The sequence below is a fragment of the Ambystoma mexicanum genome, chromosome 2q (assembly GCF_040938575.1).
Source record: "Ambystoma mexicanum isolate Mex_15411 chromosome 2q, UKY_AmexF1_1, whole genome shotgun sequence".
In the NCBI taxonomy this organism is placed as follows: domain Eukaryota; kingdom Metazoa; phylum Chordata; class Amphibia; order Caudata; family Ambystomatidae; genus Ambystoma; species Ambystoma mexicanum.
In genome coordinates this window covers 707,639,442-707,655,626 of record NC_090924.1, presented here as the reverse complement: position 1 = coordinate 707,655,626, position 16,185 = coordinate 707,639,442, and the positions used below count along the sequence as shown (strand labels likewise).

Genomic DNA, 16,185 nt, shown 5'->3' with positions numbered 1-16,185 from the left:
CTAACATTTCAGGACACCGCAAGTGTTCTTAGAACACTTTCAACTTGCCAGCGAACAATACGGACAGCGTCCTCAGGACATCCCCATTTTGTTAATTTGCGAACATTTCAGGACACGGCGAGTGTTCTTAGAACACATTGAACTTGCCAGCGAACAAAACGGACAGCGTCCTCAGGACACCCCCATTTTGTTTATTTGCGAACATTTCAGGACACGGCGAGTGTTCATAGAACACATTCAATTTACCAGTGAAAAATACGGACAGCGTCCTCAGGACACCCCCATTTTGTTTATTTGCGAACATTTTAGGACACCGCAAGTGTTCTTAGAACACATTCAACTTGCCAGCGAACAATAAGGACGGCGTCCTCCGAACACCCCCATTTGGTTAATTTACAAACATTTCAGGACACCGCGAGTGTTCTTAGAACACATTCAACTTGCCAGCGAACAATACGAACAACGTCCTCAGGACACCGCCATTTTGTTTATTTACGAACATTTCAGGACGCCGCAAGTGTTCTTAGAACACATTCAACTTGCCAGAGAACAATACGGACAGTGTCCTCAGAAAACCCCCATTTTGTTAATTTCCGAACATTTCAGGACACTGACAGTGCTGTTAGAACACATTCAACTTGCCACCGAACAATACGGAGAGCGTCCTCAGAACACCCCCATTTTGTTTATTTACGAACATTTCAGGACACCGCAAGTGTTTTTAGAACACATTCAACTTGCCAGCGAACAATACGGACAGCCTCCTCAGGACATGCCCATTTTGTTTATTTAGAAACATTTCAGGACACCGTGAGTGTTCTTAGAACACATTCAACTTGCCAGCGAACAATAAGGACAGCGTCCTCAGGACACCCCCATTTTGTTTATTTACGAACATTTCAGGACACCGCGAGTGTTCATAGAACACATTCAACTTGCCAGCGAACAATACGGACAACATCCTCAGGACACCCACATTTTGTTTATTTACGAACATTCCAGGACGCTGCAAGTGTTCTTAGAACACATTCAACTTGGCAGAGAACAATACGAACAGAGTCCTCAGGACACCCCCATTTTGTTTATTTACTAACATTTCAGGACACCGCAAGTGTACTTAGATCACTTTCAACTTGCCAGCGAACAATACGGACAGCGTCCTCAGGACACCCCCATTTTGTTTATTTGCGAACATTTTAGGACACCGCGAGTGTTCTTAGAACACATTCAACTTGCCAGCGAACAATACGGACGGCGTCCTCCGAATACCCCCATTTTGTTAATTTACAAACATTTCAGGACACCGCGAGTGTTCTTAGAACACATTCAACTTGCCAGCGAACAATACGGACAACGTCCTCAGGACACCCCCATTTTGTTTATTTACGAACATTTCAGGACGCCGCAAGTGTTCTTAGAACACATTCAACTTGCCAGAGAACAATACTAACAGAGTCCTCAGGACACCCCCATTTTGTTAATTTACGAACATTTCAGGACACTGCGAGTGTTCTTAGAACACTTTCAACTTGCCAGCGAACAATACGGACAGCGTCCTCAGGACACCCCCATTTTGTTTATTTACGAACATTTCAGGACACTGCAAGTGTTCTTAGAACACTTTCAACTTGCCAGCGAACAATACGGACAGCATCATCAGGACACCCCCATTTTGTTTGTTTGCGAACATTTCAGGACACGCTGAGTGTTCATAGATCACATTCAACTTACCAGTGAACAATACGGACAGCGTCCTCAGGACACCCCCATTTTGTTTATTTACGAACATTTCAGGACACCGCAAGTGTTCTTAGAACACTTTCAACTTGCCAGCGAACAATACGGACAGTGTCCTCAGAACACCCCCATTTTGTTAATTAACGAACATTTCAGGACACTGCAAGTGTTCTTAGAACACATTCATCTTGCCACCGAACAATACGGACAGCGTCCTCAGAACACCCCCATTTTGTTTATTTACGAACATTTCAGGACACCGCAAGTATTTTTAGAACACATTCAACTTGCTAGTGAACAATACGGGCAGCGTCCTCAGAACATGCCCATTTTGTTTATTTACGAACCTTTCAGGACACCCTGAGTGTTCTTAGAACACATTCAACTTGCCAGCGAACAATACGGACAACGTCCTCAGAACACCCCCATTTTGTTTATTTAGAAACATTTCAGGACACAGCGAGTGTTCTTAGAACACATTCAACTTGCCAGCGAACAATATGGACAGCGTTCTCAGGACACCCCCATTTTGTTTATTTGAGAACATTTCAGGACACTGCGAATGTTCTTAGAAGACATTCAACTTGCCAGAGAACAATATGGACAGCGTCCTCAGGACACCACCATTTTGTTATTTGCGAGCATTTCAGGACACCGCGAGTGTTCGTAGCACACATTCACCTTGCCAGCGAACAATACGGACAGTGTCCTCAGGACTTCCCCATTTTGTTAATTTGCAAACATTTCAGGACACGGCGAGTGTTCTTAGAACACATTGAACTTGCCAGCGAACAATACGGACAGCGTCCGCAGGACACCCCCATTTTGTTTATTTGCGAACATTTCAGGACACCGCAAGTTTTCTTAGAACACATTCAACTTGCCAGCGAACAATACGGACAGCGTCCTCAGGACACCCCCATTTTGTTTATTTGCGAACATTTCAGGACACGGCGAGTGTTCTTAGAACACTTTCAACTTGCCAGAGAACAATACGGACAGCGTCCTCAGGACTCCCCCATTTTGTTTATTTACGAACATTTCAGGACACTGCAAGTGTTCTTAGAACACTTTCAACTTGCCAGCGAACAATATGGACAGCGTCCTCAGGACACTCCCATTTTGTTAATTTGCGAACATTTCAGGACACAGCCAGTGTTCTTAGAACACATTGAACTTGCCAGCGAACAATACGGACAGCGTCCTCAGGACACCCCCATTTTGTTTATTTACGAACATTTCAGGACACTGCGAGTGTTCTTAGAACACTTTCAACTTGCCAGCGAACTATACGGACAGCGTCCTCAGGACACCCCCATTTTGATTATTTACGAACATTTCAGGACACTGCAAGTGTTCTTAGAACACTTTCAACTTGCCAGCGAACAATACAGACAGCGTCCTCTGGACACCCCCATTTTGTTTATTTACGAACATTTCAGGACACCGCAAGTGTTCTAAGAACACTTTCAACTTGCCAGCGAACAACATGGACAGCGTCCTCAGGACACCCTCATTTTGTTTATTTACGAACATTTCAGGACACCGCGAGTGTTCTTAGAACACATTCAACTTGCCAGCGAACAATATGGGCAACGTCCTCAGGACACCCCCATTTTGTTTATTTAGAAACATTTCAGGACACAGCGAGTGTTCTTAGAACACATTCAACTTGCCAGCCAACAATATGGACAGCGTTCTCAGGACACCCCCATTTTGTTTATTTGAGAACATTTCAGGACACTGCGAATGTTCTTAGAAGACATTCAACTTGCCAGAGAACAATATGGACAGCGTCCTCAGGACACCACCATTTTGTTATTTGCGAGCATTTCAGGACACCGCGAGTGTTCGTAGCACACATTCACCTTGCCAGCGAACAATACGGACAGTGTCCTCAGGACTTCCCCATTTTGTTAATTTGCAAACATTTCAGGACACGGCGAGTGTTCTTAGAACACATTGAACTTGCCAGCGAACAATACGGACAGCGTCCGCAGGACACCCCCATTTTGTTTATTTGCGAACATTTCAGGACACCGCAAGTTTTCTTAGAACACATTCAACTTGCCAGCGAACAATACGGACAGCGTCCTCAGGACACCCCCATTTTGTTTATTTGCGAACATTTCAGGACACGGCGAGTTTTCATAGAACACATTCAATTTACCAGTGAACAATACGGACAGCGTCCTCTGGACACCCCCATTTTGTTTATTTGCGAACATTTTAGGACACTGCGAGTGTTCTTAGAACACTTTCAACTTGCCAGCGAACAATACGGACAGCGTCCCCATGACATCCCCATTTTGTTAATTTACAAACATTTCAGGACACCGTGAGTGTTCTTAGAACACATTCAACTTGCCAGCGAACAATACGGACGGCGTCCTCCGAACACCCCCATTTTGTTTATTTACGAACATTTCAGGACACCGCAAGTGTTCTTAGAACACTTTCAACTTGCCAGCAAACAATACGGACAGTGTCGTCAGAACACCTCCATTTTGTTAATTTACGAACATTTCAGGACACTGCGAGTGTTCTTAGAACACATTCAACTTGCCACCGAACAATACGGACAGCGTCCTCAGAACACCCCCATTTTGTTTATTTACGAACATTTCAGGACACCGCAAGTGTTTTTAGAACACATTTAACTTGCCAGCGACCTCAGGACACCCCCGTTTTGTTTATTTACGTACATTTGAGGACACCGCAAGTGCTCTTAGAACACATTCAACTTGCCAGCGAACAATACGGACAGCGTCCTCAGAACACGCCCATTTTGTTTATTTACGAACCTTTCAGGACACCGCGAGTGTTCTTAGAACACATTCAACTTGCCAGAGAACAATACGGACAGTGTCCTCAGAACACCCCCATTTTGTTTATTTACAAACATTTCAGGACACCGCAAGTGTTCTTAGAACACATTCAACTTTCCAGCGAACAACACGGACAACGTCCTCAGCACACCCCCATTTTGTTAATTTACGAACATTTCATGACACAGCAAGTGTTCTTAGAACACATTCAACTTGCCAGTGAACAATATGGACAGCGTCCTCAGGACACCCCCATTTTGCTTATTTGAGAACATTTCAGGACACCGCGAATGTTCTTAGAACACATTCAACTTGCCAGAGAACAATATGGACAGCGTCCTCAGGACACCACCATTTTGTTTATTTGCGAACATTTCAGGACACAGCGAGTGTTCTTAGAACACATTCAACTTGCCAGCGAACAATGCGGAAAGTGTCTTCAGGACACCCCCATTTTGTTTATTTGCGAACATTTCAGGATACCGTGAGTGTTCTTAGAACACATTCAACTTGCCAGAGAACAATACAGACAGCGTCCTCAGGACACCCCCATTTTGTTTATTTGCGAACATTTCAGGACAGCGCAAGTGTTTTTAGAACACATTCAACTTTCCAGCGAATAATACAGACAGAGTCCTCAGGACACCCCCATTTTCTTTATTTACGTACATTTCAGGACACCCCGAGTGTTCTTACAACAGTTTGAGCTTGCTTGCGAACAAAACGGACACATATTGCATCCTCAGAACACCCCCCCATTTAGTTTATTTAGAACATTTCAGAACAGCCATGTTGTCCGGAGACAAATCGAACATAACAAGAGGGTCTACCACATAAAAAAAATACAACATTTAACCTATCTCATACTCTTCCACCCTCCCCAAAAACTCTTACACACCAACACACTCTACTAAATACAATTTTTAAACCAAGTTTCACCGTGCTGTCCACGGACATCATCGAATCCAAGATGGCGGGCGCTACCAAAAATCTGACGCGCTTCACGCTCTACGCCGTCCAGTCAGCGAACACGTTGCATGTCCGCGGACATCACGCAAGCCGATTGGCCAATCAGAACACTGTCCACGGAGCGAACAGGGAAGTGTGTCCACGGACCAAACACAGATATCACACATTTTTTGTGACCTACTTTTTGGTCATTTTAAAAAAAAAACACTGGATGGATTTTCACCAAATCTGCAAAAGCACACTTTCGGGACCAAGCCGCTACACCTGGTCCAAATTTTGTGAAAATCCGTCCAGCGGTTTGGGCTCAAAATTAGTGAAAAGTTATTTTCATGGTTCATGTGTGACTGAATAGGAAAAGATTGATGAAAATAATGTATTTAGAAAATAATTTCCTGAAACATTACATCACATGTAATTATCATTACAAGCATGCTGTTAAAAAAACGAAATTACCGGCATGCCGGCGCTACCGTCTCTGTAGCACTGCTGCCGGAATCTACGGTAAATGAGTGCCCCACCCGACCTCCTGAGGCAGCGAAACCGGGCTGTCAACAGCCCAAAAGTCTGCTCAATCGTGACACGAGTCCGTGCATGTGCACGGTTGTAGTCCTCTTCATGCCTGTTGACTGGTTGATTGACGGGGGTCAGGAGCCACAGTTTCAGGGGCTACCCAGCATCACCTGCAATGGAGCAATACAAAGCATACTTGTGATTAATTTGGTTATTCCTCGTAAGCACTGCCTGTTTAGTGTTCATGATTACATGCAACAGAATATTCATGAATGCACATGACATGTTCCTCATTCATAGACCCAGGTAAGTGATCCATTGTTGGGGGTGGATGGGTGCAGTTCACGTCCCAAGGACCATTCAATCAGAAACAGCACTCTCACAAATGGAGTTCAAAAGTCCATGATGTCCTCGCATCTGATGGATGTGTTACCAATGTAAATGGCCTATGCACATACAGTGCAGAATGACACATTTGCCTAATGTGCTTCATGAAACACAGTGCCAAATCATGCATTTGACTACTTGATGTCACCATGTACATGTCCATCAACGCCTTCCCCATTTGACTAAGGCACATTCACATTGGTGGTATGGGCCACCAGTGAAGGGTTAGGTTTCTGTGATACGGCTGGGTGGGTACTGGCATGGTGGGATTGGGGTACTTTGGATGAGTCCTGCACCTCTCAATCATATGTTGGTGGTGGTAACTGATTGATGAGTGCAATCATTTCCATGGTTGACCCATTGTACTTGGAGGTGTCCCATAGGGTGACAAGACAGGCATACTGGTCTGCGGTGTACATGTGGAGTGAAAGCAGTGACTGAGATTTCTCTGTGTGGCAGTTGGACTTAGCTCAGGCATGGCAGCATGACTTGTGATTTTGTTTGCTGCGCTCATGTATTTCATACATTGTGACTGCAGGGTGGTGCATTGTGGTACCTGTGGTTCATGTCTTATGATGTTCCTTATGCATGTGCTGGTGTAGACACTGTGTAAGTTGCTTACATGTACACACAGCTGTGATGGCATGCCACATCTGCATCCATTGGCTGTGTCCCACATTCTGTTGAATTGACTAGAGCCACAGTTTTCAGCAACCAGGACGCTGTGTGTGGTTTGTTCCATCCTATGTGAGTGATTTGTCATTGTGCAGGTTGGGGATGTAGAGGTATGTAGGTCTTGTTCCTCACGTGACTTTGGCTGCTATTACCCAACGCAGTCTATCTGCACTTCATTGCATCCATGCTAATGCTTACGCCTATTTTCAGGGGTGAATGTGGATTCATGCATGTGGTGTGCACTTGTGCTGCTCATGCGTGCAATCCAGTGCTATGTTCCTACGTCCCTCATTGCCCAGCCAGCAGACAGGTTGCCTATGCTTGTGCCCCCCCAATCAACACCCCTCATGGCCCAGCCAGCAGACAGGTTGCCTATGCTTGTGGTTCCCCCACCCAATCAGCACACCTCATGACCCAGCCAACAGACAGGTTGCCTATGCTTGTGATTCTCCCTCCCCCAATCAACACCCCTCATGGCCCAGCCAGCAAACAGGTTGCCTATGTTTGTGGTCCCCCTCCCAATCAACACACCTCATGGCCCAGCCAGCCGACAGGTTGCCTATGCTTGTGGTCCCCCCAATCAACACCCCTAATGGCACTGTGGTTAGACTCACACAGTAGCCAGGTACGTTATGCAGCATGTCGTGCCATGTAGCCGGGAAGCGTGGAGTTGCGCAGCACCATGGCATCATGTGTGGAGCCAGGGAATCTCGCACAGCAATGCGTTATGATTTTGCGTGCATCGCACACCATCTGGACATTCAGGAAATGGTAGAGCTTCTTGTTGCGATACGCTAACTCCACAGCATGCTGGACTAACAGCTCCACATGGGTGCAGTCGAGAGCACCAATTACATTTGGCATGCCTGCCAGTGCATAGAATGATATTTTGGTTGCATTCACCTCCTCCGAAGTCCATGGTAACTTGATGTGGTCCCACTCCCTTGCATGTTTCAGGAGTGCATCTACCACCTGGTTGAGCACACGGGAGAAACAGGGTTGTGAGATTCCATTAAACTGCACTGTGTGCTGGTAAGTGCCTGAGGCAAGGAAGTGTAGCACAGACATTACCTTCAGCAAGGAGGGGTGGCTCTCCGGATGTTGATGAGGCTCACCAGGTCATCATGAATGGGGTCCACTATTGTGAAGATGGTGTCCCTGTCCAGGCGGTACAGGGTGTGGATCTGTGCAGGGGTTTGGTCAAATGGACTGGCCCTTAGACGAGGGATTGGTGGCTCTCTGTGGGGTACAACTGCCTGCACTGGTGGTATGTGCTTGCCCAGTCTCACCCTCCTTCTCCTCCTGCTGTAAGTGACTCCGATCAAGCAATCCCACTAAGTCAGTGCCTTGTCTGGGATGCCCAAGGGAAGCTCTTATTTATATATTTTTATGGCACGTTATAATCTGGATGATGAACCCTTGTATAACACCCCTCTCTTAGAATCCCCCTGACCCCACTGAGCCAAGAAGTAGATTTGTTTTGCAAATTTAAAAGGTTTATTTGAAAAATTAAACATAACGCAATATGTCGCCTATTTGCCAGATCTTGGCCTTCAGCACATTTATCCTGCATGGCTCCCATATATAGATACAAATATGCCTCCTAACAATCTTATTGTGTTCATCTTTGGCTTTAGGGGCCATATATAATTCACTCTGGACCACCCTGATCTCTTCATGTATATGACCCTGTTTCAGTGACCTGTTGCGCGATTGCCCGCAGCCAGACCGTTTGGTCCTGATGAGTCCACTCACCTCTCACAAATAGCTTATGTAACAAGTGCTCTCTGGCTATTTTGCTGTCTACCAGTGTCGTCATTCTGGAGATTTGAGTTCCTTCCTGACTTACCGAAGTTTGTATTTTATTTTGCAAAACAGACCTTCTCCTTAGAGCGTTCCTTTGAGGAGTGCTTTACAGCATACCACAGTGTGGTGATCCGACCGGATGTATGTATCCCGTCAGTTAGCACACTGTATTAAGCTGCACAAGTGGTAAATATAATGCAGAATTTCCCGGGCGAGCCCCCACTTTGTAAGTGACTCCGATCAAGCAATCCCACTAAGTCAGTGCCTTGTCTGGGATGCCCAAGGGAAGCTCTTATTTATATATTTTTATGGCAAGTTATAATCTGGATGATGAACCCTTGTATAACACCCCTCTCTTAGAATCCCCCTGACCCCACTGAGCCAAGAAGTAGATTTGTTTTGCAAATTTAAAAGGTTTATTTGAAAAATTAAACAATATATATATATATATATATATCACACTTCTATAAATAAATTGATAATGGATAGCACACTTGTGAATATGAGCAGTAATCAGCAATAGGTAATCCTACAGTAGCACAGTTCTTGGTTACTTATTAATAGGAAAAGAAAAATAAGGAGATAGAGTGCCTTTATGGCTTCAAGGACAATGCAATGATGAATGAAATGCAGTACAGAAAATAACTGGATATGGCTTCAACAAAAGACAATGTAATCACTTTTCCTTGACAATTCACTCCCCCCTTTATGCAATATAAGGAGATGGAAAGGAGAGCACACAGTTCTCAGGAATGCAATCAAATACAATACGAAATTCAGTCTCCCACTAGCAAGCTTAGAGAAAAACAGGTATGATTTTAAAACACAGGCCCAAAATGCTTTGAATGTGGTGGCAATGAAGTGAATGATGCTAAAATTGATTTTAATTCCCTGTAGAGGTTCAGGGTGAGTGATAGCTAGTTGGTCTTAGTTCAGGCTCACTTTAGCAATGCTCTATGAGAAATTAGCAGGTTAAAAACGAATTTCAAGGATGGAAGCAAAGGCAAATATTTTCACACGTGGCTGGAATGATTGCAAATGTCAAATCGCGCCAAATTAGTCACGCGCGTCAAGCGTAATTACGGAGGCACTATAAGGAGTAGGTTCGTTGGAAAGCTTAGATTCTACGCTTTAAAAGGACAGTTAAATTCCGTTCCTAGGACAAACGGTTCCAGAGATACGGATGATTTTGTGAAGGTAGTTTTTCGGATTTGAAATTTAAAAGTTCAAAATGGCAGATGACAGTTTTCAGCTTTAAAAAGGACAGAATGACACACACGATTCCTATGAGGTAGTTCTAAATAGGCTAAAATAGTTTTAATTAGATTATTTTAAACTAAGAGATTAGTCTGGCACAGTCCTCGAGTACTCACACTATTTTTTGGACAGGAATGCGACTTCGTCACGGATCTGGTCAGGTTTGGACTGCGGTTCCCTTGCCACGGACGGTCTGTGCCTGGTTCTGCTTTCTCTGGATACAGCACTGCTTTCTGGGTCGGTTATTGGTTCTGGCAAAAGTTCTTGGCACTGCACGGCGGTCTGGTCTCTCTGGATGCAGCACTGCTTTCTGGGTTCTGTCCTAGGGTTCTAGCCAGAATCAAACAGCACAGCCCGGCTGTTGAAGAGTTCAGTTGCAAAAGATTTTGAGGCCTGCTGAAGATACTTTTGCTTGCAGTGGGCCTTCTAGGTTCAAAGTTCTGTAGTCTCTGTCTAGCTGGAGTCAGTCTAGATCGCTGGAGTTCTGGATGTGAATTCGTCCGTCAGCGTGCTCTGCAGAAATGGAAATTGAATGTCCCTACCTGGGTTCCAGTGGCACTTTTTATGTGTTTTGAAAATAGGTGTGTGCCTGTGTCATGCCTGCGCCATGGGCACATCCATTTATGCTCCATTTGGACTTTGCTGCTTAATAATTATTGTCAACTAACTACGCATACCATAATGCACCTGGTCGCAAGCATTGTTTCCTGGCCGTTCCGATTGGTTTTCTATGGAACTACACCCCCCAGAAGCCTTAGAGTCTGGTCCTGTTTCCACCAGCCGAGGAACAGAAAGGGAGGTGGCCGATTGCCTGCAGGTGTGATTCGCCAGGTGAAACCAATTAGCCTTCCTCTGTGCTGGGCTAGGCAGTATAAAGGCTGCTGCCTGCAGTGGCTCAGCCTCTTGCATCTGAGAGTCCTCCCTCCACCTTTCGCTCCTGACTTCAGTTCCTTGTATGCGGTTAATCATCACTCCTGCTTGGACCCTGCCTCGCAGCTTGCTACACCCTGCTGCCTACAGCCCTAGCCTTTTGGGCTCCCTGCCTTGTTGCTTGCTACACCCTGCTGCCTATAGCCCTTGTCCTCAGGGCTCCCTGCTCTGCAGCCTGCCTCTCTCCGGCTGCCTTAGCCCTTGTCCTCAGGGCTCCCTGCTCTGCAGCCTGCCTCTCTCCGGCTGCCTTTGCCCTTGTCCTCTGGGCTCCCTGCTTTGCAGCCTATCTCACACCGGCTGCCTTTGCCCTTGTCCTCTGGGCTCCCTGCTTTGCAGCCTATCTCACACCGGCTGCCTTTGCCCTTGTCCTCTGGGCTCCCTGCTCTGCAGCCTGCCTCTCTCCGGCTGCCTTAGCCCTTGTCCTCAGGGCTCCCTGCTCTGCAGCCTGCCTCTCTCCGGCTGCCTTTGCCCTTGTCCTCTGGGCTCCCTGCTTTGCAGCCTATCTCACACCGGCTGCCTTAGCCCTTGTCCTCAGGGCTCCCTGCTCTGCAGCCTGCCTCTCTCCGGCTGCCTTTGCCCTTGTCCTCTGGGCTCCCTGCTCTGCAGCCTGCCTCTCTCCGGCTGCCTTAGCCCTTGTCCTCAGGGCTCCCTGCTCTGCAGCCTGCCTCTCTCCGGCTGCCTTTGCCCTTGTACTCTGGGCTCCCTACTCTACAGCCTTCCTCACTCCGGCTGCCTTAGCCCTTGTCCTCTGGGCTCCCTGCTCTACAGCCTGCCTCACGCCGGCTGCCTTAGCCCTTGTCCTCTGGGCTCCCTGCTCTACAGCCTACCTCACTCCGGCTGTCTTAGCCCTTGTCCTCGGGGCTCCCTGCTCTACAGCCTGCCTCACTCCGGCTGCCTTAGCCCTTGTCCTCTGGGCTCCCTGCTCTACAGCCTACCTCACTCCGGCTGTCTTAGCCCTTGTCCTCTGGGCTCCCTGCTTTACAGCCTACCTCTTTCCGGCTGCCCTAAACCCTTTTCCTCTGGCTTTCTACCCTACCGTCCTACTCCGGTAGGTTTACTCACTACTTTCCTGCTCCTCTGAGCTCTCTACCTTGTACCTTACTGTCCTCTGCTATCCTATCCTGTTACTCGACTTTCCCTTCTATTCCTTCTGCTAGTTTGCTATCACCTCCTTTCCTGGATTTGTCTGTTGTAACATCTCTTGTACCGTTTGTCGACCCTTTGTTTCAGAGCTTGTCTGTTGGTTCCCCATCAGTCAACCTCTCTGCCCCTTCCTTTGTCTTGTTTCTACATTACAGACACCCATAGCTGCTGTTCCAAGTCATGAGCAAACAGTGTGGGCCTCTGTTATAGCAAACTGTGCAGAAGGCTAGAGTATTTCCAAGGTTCGTGGAATACTCTTTCCCTATTCTGCATACACCCCAAGAGGGTATCCATTCTGTACCTTTTCCCTTGCTACTCTTTCCTACTCTTCGTTCTATTTCCGTTCTGTTGTGTGTGTACTTGTCTGTCCACTTATTTTCAGTACCCAAACTCTTCTGGGTGTCCTGTGCCACTCTTAATAGAGTGCCATCCGTGACAGAATGCAAGAGCCAAAAATTTCTTATTTCATTGGCCGGAAAGGCACACACCGACCTAAGATGCTTTCCTTTCGAGTTAAGAAACCTTTGCATAAACCTATGGTTTTCCTAAAGACAGCAGACAAGAAACCAAGTCTAAAGGACAGACTCGCCTTAGTAAACAAAGATTTACAAGCACGGTACTATACTCACTGGCTAGCTGACCCTTCTTCCATGTACAATTATTATGACATTTGCGACTATGATCCGCAGTCCTTATCTGTTGCAGAGCTACAGCAAGAGAATGAATTCTTACAGATCTTGTTAGACCAGACAGTGGAAAAGTCTCCTGCGTCTTCCAACAAGCCTTCTAACACCGCACCAGCTAAGGACATATCACTCATTGTCAGAGAATCTAAACCTGAATACGCCGTTGCCAGTGTGATATGCGCAAGATCAGCTTGGCAAGCTCCCCAGAATGTTGGAAACCCTTATTTGTCAGGACAAGGCAGTCATGATCCTGAGGTTTGTGCATCTGGTTCTGGGTACAAAAGACCTATACTAACCATCGGTTGTCTTAATGCTTCCCCAGTATCTGCTAATCGCAACAACCCTAAGGTCTGTCTTCCCATTGCTACAACCGAATTTTCTGCCACACCAGCTTCTGAAGCTTTGGATCAATCTAATGATACTTACCTGCTACACGAACAACTCCTACGCCTTAAAAGAAAGACCGAAGACCTCTATGACGACTTTGTTTCTTTGTATTATAAGAATCTTATGAAGGGACACAAGTCACCAGACCTTCTGACAATATGCCCAACACCTGACATCTTTTCGTTAGAGTTCGACATGATAAGGCCTGGAGTTGCCATACAGAAAAGTATACAGACTTTTACCAAGCAGATGGAAGACCTAAATATTGCATATGTATCCCTTCTAGAGTTTGACACAGCTCTTTCACCTTCCAGCCGCAAAAACTCAGGTTGTTGTACTGACAGAAAAGAATTAACTTCTCCGGTGGGTCAAATCACGCACACAGCCATTACACCACAAAACAAGGGTGGTCTTCTGATTGAAAATTCTTCTGAGTCAAAGGATGGTTCCGCCCTCACCCTTGCCTATCATCCAGTTCTCACACCTACAACCTCCTCTGCAATGTCTATAGCAGCTGAAGAGACTGGCACAGTTCACACCGAGCATGCTGAAGTGGCAAGCGGGGCTTGCCAAAGTGTGGCTGTGCTATCAGACATCACTCTCGAACAATTAACACCTTCTGTTTCTTCGATACCCCCTGGATCGACAGTGGTTGTGGTACCCGATCTAACAGTAGTTGCAACACCTGATCTGTCTATGGCTGCGATAGCACTCGAACTTCCAACTACTATTCAAGATCTCTCTGCTGCTGTGGTTCAAGAACCCCCTGACACATTTGAGACTTCTGAAGTCCCTGCTACCGATCTTGAGGTTGCTGTAGATATTGGGAATCCTGAAACTACTACTCCAGTTGTGCCTGCTGGTATATCTATAGCTCTAAGACTGCCAGACTCTACTCTACCAGTCTCATGTGCTTTCCAGCCTTCTGGCTCTCTCATGGCACCCTCACACCCAGTTGTTACAGCATCGATAACCCCTACAGCCATCCAAGATCTCACCGCTGCTGTATCCTCTGAACTCTCTATGGTTAACTCTAATGTTGTCATTGCTACTTCGGATGTCTTGGAAAACCTTCCTAAAGATACCAATTCTGCTGTACCTATGGCTCCACTTTCCAACATCATACTGTTGCCCGTCAAGACAAAATCTATCTTGGAGCCTGCAGCAGTTTTTCGCAGTTCCTCTCTTCATGCACACACAGTTGGGGTTTGTGTTCCAAAGACTTCATCTTTTCTGAATTCTACATCTAAGGTTCAGAACATTGGTACTGGCTCCGTAATTCAAGACTCTCACCTTACAACTCGTTTCTGGTGCCTCATGATGTGCCTATTTGGAGTAAGACTCTTGTACTGTGGAACAGACACTCTTCCTACAGGTCGGTCTTCAGGGAGCCTGGAGGGGGGCCTGGAGAGGGGCATACTGTCATGCCTGCGCCATGGGCACATCCATTCATGCTCCATTTGGACTTTGCTGCTTAATAATTATTGTCAACTAACTACACATACCATAATGCACCTGGTCGCAAGCATTGTTTCCTGGCCGTTCCAATTGGTTTTCTATGGAACTACACCCCCCAGAAGCCTTAGAGTCTGGTCCTGTTTCCACCAGCCCAGGAACAGAAAGGGAGGTGGCCGATTGCCTGCAGGTGTGATTCGCCAGGTGAAACCAATTAGCCTGCCTCTGTGCTGGGCTAGGCAGTATAAAGGCTGCTGCCTGCAGTGGCTCAGCCTCTTGCATCTGAGAGTCCTCCCTCCACCTTTCGCTCCTGACTTCAGTTCCTTGTATGCGGTTAATCATCACTCCTGCTTGGACCCTGCCTCGCAGCTTGCTACACCCTGCTGCCTACAGCCCTAGCCTTTTGGGCTCCCTGCCTTGTTGCTTGCTACACCCTGCTGCCTATAGCCCTTGTCCTCAGGGCTCCCTGCTCTGCAGCCTGCCTCTCTCCGGCTGCCTTAGCCCTTGTCCTCAGGGCTCCCTGCTCTGCAGCCTGCCTCTCTCCGGCTGCCTTTGCCCTTGTCCTCTGGGCTCCCTGCTTTGCAGCCTATCTCACACCGGCTGCCTTTGCCCTTGTCCTCTGGGCTCCCTGCTTTGCAGCCTATCTCACACCGGCTGCCTTTGCCCTTGTCCTCTGGGCTCCCTGCTCTGCAGCCTGCCTCTCTCCGGCTGCCTTAGCCCTTGTCCTCAGGGCTCCCTGCTCTGCAGCCTGCCTCTCTCCGGCTGCCTTTGCCCTTGTCCTCTGGGCTCCCTGCTTTGCAGCCTATCTCACACCGGCTGCCTTAGCCCTTGTCCTCAGGGCTCCCTGCTCTGCAGCCTGCCTCTCTCCGGCTGCCTTTGCCCTTGTCCTCTGGGCTCCCTGCTCTGCAGCCTGCCTCTCTCCGGCTGCCTTAGCCCTTGTCCTCAGGGCTCCCTGCTCTGCAGCCTGCCTCTCTCCGGCTGCCTTTGCCCTTGTACTCTGGGCTCCCTACTCTACAGCCTTCCTCACTCCGGCTGCCTTAGCCCTTGTCCTCTGGGCTCCCTGCTCTACAGCCTGCCTCACGCCGGCTGCCTTAGCCCTTGTCCTCTGGGCTCCCTGCTCTACAGCCTACCTCACTCTGGCTGTCTTAGCCCTTGTCCTCGGGGCTCCCTGCTCTACAGCCTGCCTCACTCCGGCTGCCTTAGCCCTTGTCCTCTGGGCTCCCTGCTCTACAGCCTACCTCACTCCGGCTGTCTTAGCCCTTGTCCTCTGGGCTCCCTGCTTTACAGCCTACCTCTTTCCGGCTGCCCTAAACCCTTTTCCTCTGGCTTTCTACCCTACCGTCCTACTCCGGTAGGTTTACTCACTACTTTCCTGCTCCTCTGAGCTCTCTACCTTGTACCTTACTGTCCTCTGC

General features: G+C 47.5%; 1 protein-coding gene across 1 annotated transcript in view; it reads right to left on the bottom strand.

Annotated features, from left to right (window-relative positions):
• Positions 1–5,206: 5,206 nt before the first annotated feature.
• The window catches only part of ACTR3B (actin related protein 3B), a 932,787-nt gene continuing 921,808 nt past the window's right edge, over positions 5,207–16,185 (bottom strand). Inside the window, exon 12 of the mRNA XM_069647930.1 lies at positions 5,207–6,214. Within this exon, the coding sequence (XP_069504031.1) occupies positions 6,194–6,214 (21 nt within the window). The 3' untranslated portion in view covers positions 5,207–6,193. The remainder of the gene's footprint in view (positions 6,215–16,185) is intronic.